Source organism: Protobothrops mucrosquamatus, unplaced genomic scaffold, assembly GCF_001527695.2.
Source record: "Protobothrops mucrosquamatus isolate PMUCROS unplaced genomic scaffold, P.Mucros_1.0 scaffold16592, whole genome shotgun sequence".
Lineage (NCBI taxonomy): Eukaryota > Metazoa > Chordata > Lepidosauria > Squamata > Viperidae > Protobothrops > Protobothrops mucrosquamatus.
In genome coordinates, this window is record NW_015402357.1 from 9,732 (window position 1) to 13,605 (window position 3,874).

At 48.4% G+C, this 3,874-nt stretch overlaps 1 protein-coding gene across 1 annotated transcript; it reads left to right on the forward strand.

Annotated features, from left to right (window-relative positions):
* Nucleotides 1-199: 199 nt before the first annotated feature.
* Nucleotides 200-3,836, forward strand: LOC107301784 (solute carrier family 2, facilitated glucose transporter member 6-like; the record flags this gene model as incomplete). Its single annotated transcript, XM_015830964.1, has 6 exons — nucleotides 200-299; nucleotides 428-639; nucleotides 1,755-1,907; nucleotides 2,581-2,689; nucleotides 3,244-3,417; nucleotides 3,691-3,836. Coding segments are annotated over 6 exons (894 nt in total), but the record flags the coding sequence as incomplete, so codon positions are not given.
* Nucleotides 3,837-3,874: the final 38 nt, after the last annotated feature.

The window sequence follows — 3,874 nt, forward strand, 5'->3', positions numbered from 1 at the left end:
CTTCATCCTCCCTCCCTTCCTCCCTCCCTCCCTCCCTCCCTCCCTTCCTTCCTTCCTTCCTTCCCAGGATTTCCCCCTTTCTATCCTTCTGTAAATATCGGCTTTTTCCTACCCAACTGCAGAAAGGCAGTGAGTACAAGCTCTGGCTCCTAGAGGCCTTGGTTCCCACTTACCTTTTTCATCTTTTCGCCTTCTCCAGGTCTACATTTCCGAGATCTCCCACCCAGGAATCCGGGGGGCGTTGGGCTCCTGTCCTCAAATCATGGCTGTTTTGGGCGCCCTCTTCCTTTATGCTTTAGGCAAGTAGTAAGCCACCGTTTCCACCGGCCGTTTCCTGTGGAGTTGAATTCGTGGACTGCTCTCCCTGGTGGAACTAACACTGATCTCCCTTAGTTTTGTCTTCTCCTCCTCCTCCTCCCCCCCACAGGTCTCCTGGTGCCCTGGCGTTGGCTGGCGGTTGCTGGAGAAGTCCCTGTCCTTCTCATGATGTCTCTCCTCATCTTCATGCCCGACTCGCCCCGTTTCCTGATTTCCAAGGGGAAGGAAGACGAGGCCCTGGGTGCTCTCCGGTGGCTGAGAGGCGAAGACGTGGATTATTGGTGGGAATACGAGCAGATCAAAGCCAGCGTTCAGGAACAGGTAGGTCCATGTTCAAGAGAAGAGGGCCGGGGGTTAACAGACATATGGAAGTGGAGACCTTGATTTGCTTCCCCCTGGTTAGTTCTCAGCTCTTGAAAAGGTTTCTAGAAACGTCTTTGTGGGTTTTAGAACTTCCTCGTGGAGTGGGAAGTGGTTCAGTCTGGCCATTTGTGGGGTCCTCGTTGGTTATTTGCTGGCAGGTAAAAGTATGTAAAGTCCCTTTGTCCTCCCTACCACAAAGATGAGAGTGTAAAAGCCCCAGAGATGGTACAACTTGCACTTATTCAGACCCTGTTAGCTGTGGGGTCCTTGGTGGTCTCTGAGCTGGGTGGTTTTCTTGCAGACGTTTCATGACCCAGCTAGGTAACATCATCAGTGGTAGAAGGGAGTGGGGTCTGTTGAGTGGAGGAGGAGGAGGAGGAGGAGAACTGTGGGGTCCTTGGTGCTCTCTGAGCTGGGTGGTTTTCTTGCAGACGTTTCATGACCCAACTAGGGAACATCATCAGTGCTAGTAAGTGTAACTTGCTTCCTGTTTACATACAGTACCTCTGAGCTTGGTGGTTTTCTTGAAGAGGTTTCATGATCCAGCTAGGTAACATCATCAGTGCTAGATGGGAGTGGGGTCTGTTGAGTGGAGGAGGAGGAGGAGGATTGTGGGGTCCTTGGTGCTCTCTGAGCTTGGCTGTTTTCTTGCAGGCGTTTCATGACCCAGTTAGGTAACATCATCAGCGCTAGGTTTTGTCCGTCAAATTGAACATAGGTGGTAAGGCAGAGGTTGTGGGGTCCATGGTTCTGGATATTTCAATCTTAGTGTATTTGATTAGGTCAGGTGTACTGTGTAGTAGCGCTGCAATGGATTCTTTTCTAGCACTGATGATGTTACCTAGCTGGGTCATGAAATGTCCCCAAGAAAATCACCAAGCTCAGAGAGCACCCAGGACCCCACAGTCCTCCTCCTCCTCCCCTTTGCAAGCCCCCTTCCCTTCTAGCACTGATGATGCTACCTAGTTGGGTAATGAAACATCTGCCAAAAAAATTAATAATAATAAAATAGCCCAGATGCCAACCCCGAGCTCCGGATATTCTCCTCCATTTGTCTTTCTGTCTTTCTCCAGAATCAACCCATTACTTGGGCAGAAATCCGCAAACCTCACATCTTCAAGCCTATCGTAATTACTTTGCTGATGAGGTTCCTGCAGCAGCTTTCGGGGGTTACCCCAATCCTGGTTTATCTGCAGCTGATATTTGACAGCACGGAGGTCATCCTGGTAAGTCAACCTGCAGAGCGGGAGGCCTCCACAACCTTGGCAATTTTAAGACTTGTGGACTTCAACTCCCAGAATTCCCTAGCCAGCATGATTGGCTAGGGGATTCTGGGAGTTCAAGTCCATAGTTGTTAAAAGTTGCCAAGGTTGGAGCATCCATGATCTTTTTCTATCTAAAACAAACAAGGTGTTGCCGTTCCACATTCCGTATTCAAGATTGACCCCAAAACGCAAAAAAAAAAAATCCATTTTCCCATAATATTTGAATGCCTCAAATCCCATCTCTTCCTCATCTCAATCTCTCTGCCATATCCTTTCTTATTTTTTTCCTCTTTTTATTCAGATTTACAGAGGCACGCTTTCCAACTGAAGGATACCTCTATATCTTTCTTTAAAAAAAAAAAAGGTCAAAACTTGCAGAAATAAAGTCTCTTTCAGAGCAGGTGACGCTTTCCCGAATATAGATGAGATCACCTTTATTGTCATTTTTTTTTTCTGGCAGCCATTAAAAGGAGCAGGTTTTTAGAGGGTTTTTGTATCCCTCAATCAGGTGGGAGGAAACTCGATGCAAAGAAAGGAGAAACACTCATAAATAATAAAAAAAATCACATCGCGAATGACGAAAGAATCAACCAATTTGATCGACAGCTCACAGCAATTATTTTGACTTTCGCAGGCCCCGGAGTATGACGCCGTTATTGTGGGCGGCGTTCGCTTAGCCTCGGTGCTGGTTGCGGCTTTTTCGATGGATAAAGCTGGGCGGAAGGTTCTTCTGTATGTCTCTGGTATGGGTTTTGTAGTCCTTCCTTTTACACACACACACACACACATACACACAGATGGGTGGACACACGTCTGCCTCTATACAGGCAACCCTTGACTTAACGACCACAGTGGGGACAGAATTTTCATTGCTAAGCACGTTCAGTGCTGAGGGCCCAATTTTGCGACCCTTTTGCCACAGTCACTAAGCAAATCACTGCAGATCACATGGTCGTTAAGCAAATCTGGCTTCGTTTGTTGGAAGTAGGCAAACGGGGATCGCGTCTCTCTCTCACACACACACACACCCAGGACGCCGCGACCGTCATCAATGCACCCAAATTTTAATCATGTGATTGTGGGGAATCCTCCAGCCGTCGTAACAGCGAGGATTGTTTGAGAATCACATTGTTTTTTCAATGTAACTTGAAAGAGTCGCTAAGCAAATGGTTATAAGTTGAGGACTGCCTGTGCGGGCGAGGGGAGGGTGGATAATTCAGGAATAACCATGCCGCAAGTGGGATTCCCGCGTCGGCTTCAAGATGTGTTTCCTTCTCTCTCTTTGCCGCGACCGTAGCTTGCCTGATGCTCGCCTCAAACCTCACGTTGGGCGTCTACATCCGCTTCATCCCTCAACTTCTCCACAATTCGTCAGCGGTGGCGGCGAATGGGACCCACGGGGGCCTCGGCGACCCCTCCATGGTGGGCCTCACCGCGATCCCTTTGGTGGCCACCATGTTCTTCATCATAGGTAGGTCGAGAAGAGTTGAGGGCCAACTTTTGGACTCCAGGTCAAATCTCTGGCGCTTCTCTGGAGGGTTATGGGAGGTGGCCAGGAGACATATATGGTCAGAATTGGCCTAGATAAGGTTTTTGGGACAATCAGTCCCCAAATTTATTGCTTTTGGTACATGGATCTGATAGGAGATGAGATCCAAAACTTCAAACAAATCATTTAAAGTCAAGGACCACCTTAATTTTCCCTTTGCTTCTAATGATTCAATGGTTCTTCTTCTTCTTCCAGGCTACGCCATGGGTTGGGGTCCCATTACGTGGTTGTTGATGGCAGAGGTCCTTCCCCTGAAGGCGCGAGGGGTGGTCTCCGGCCTCTGTGTACTTGTGAGTTGGTTGACTGCCTTCGCCTTGACCAAAGCCTTTCTGTTGGTTACGGTAAGAACCTGGTGAAGGTGTATCTATCTGTAGGTTTA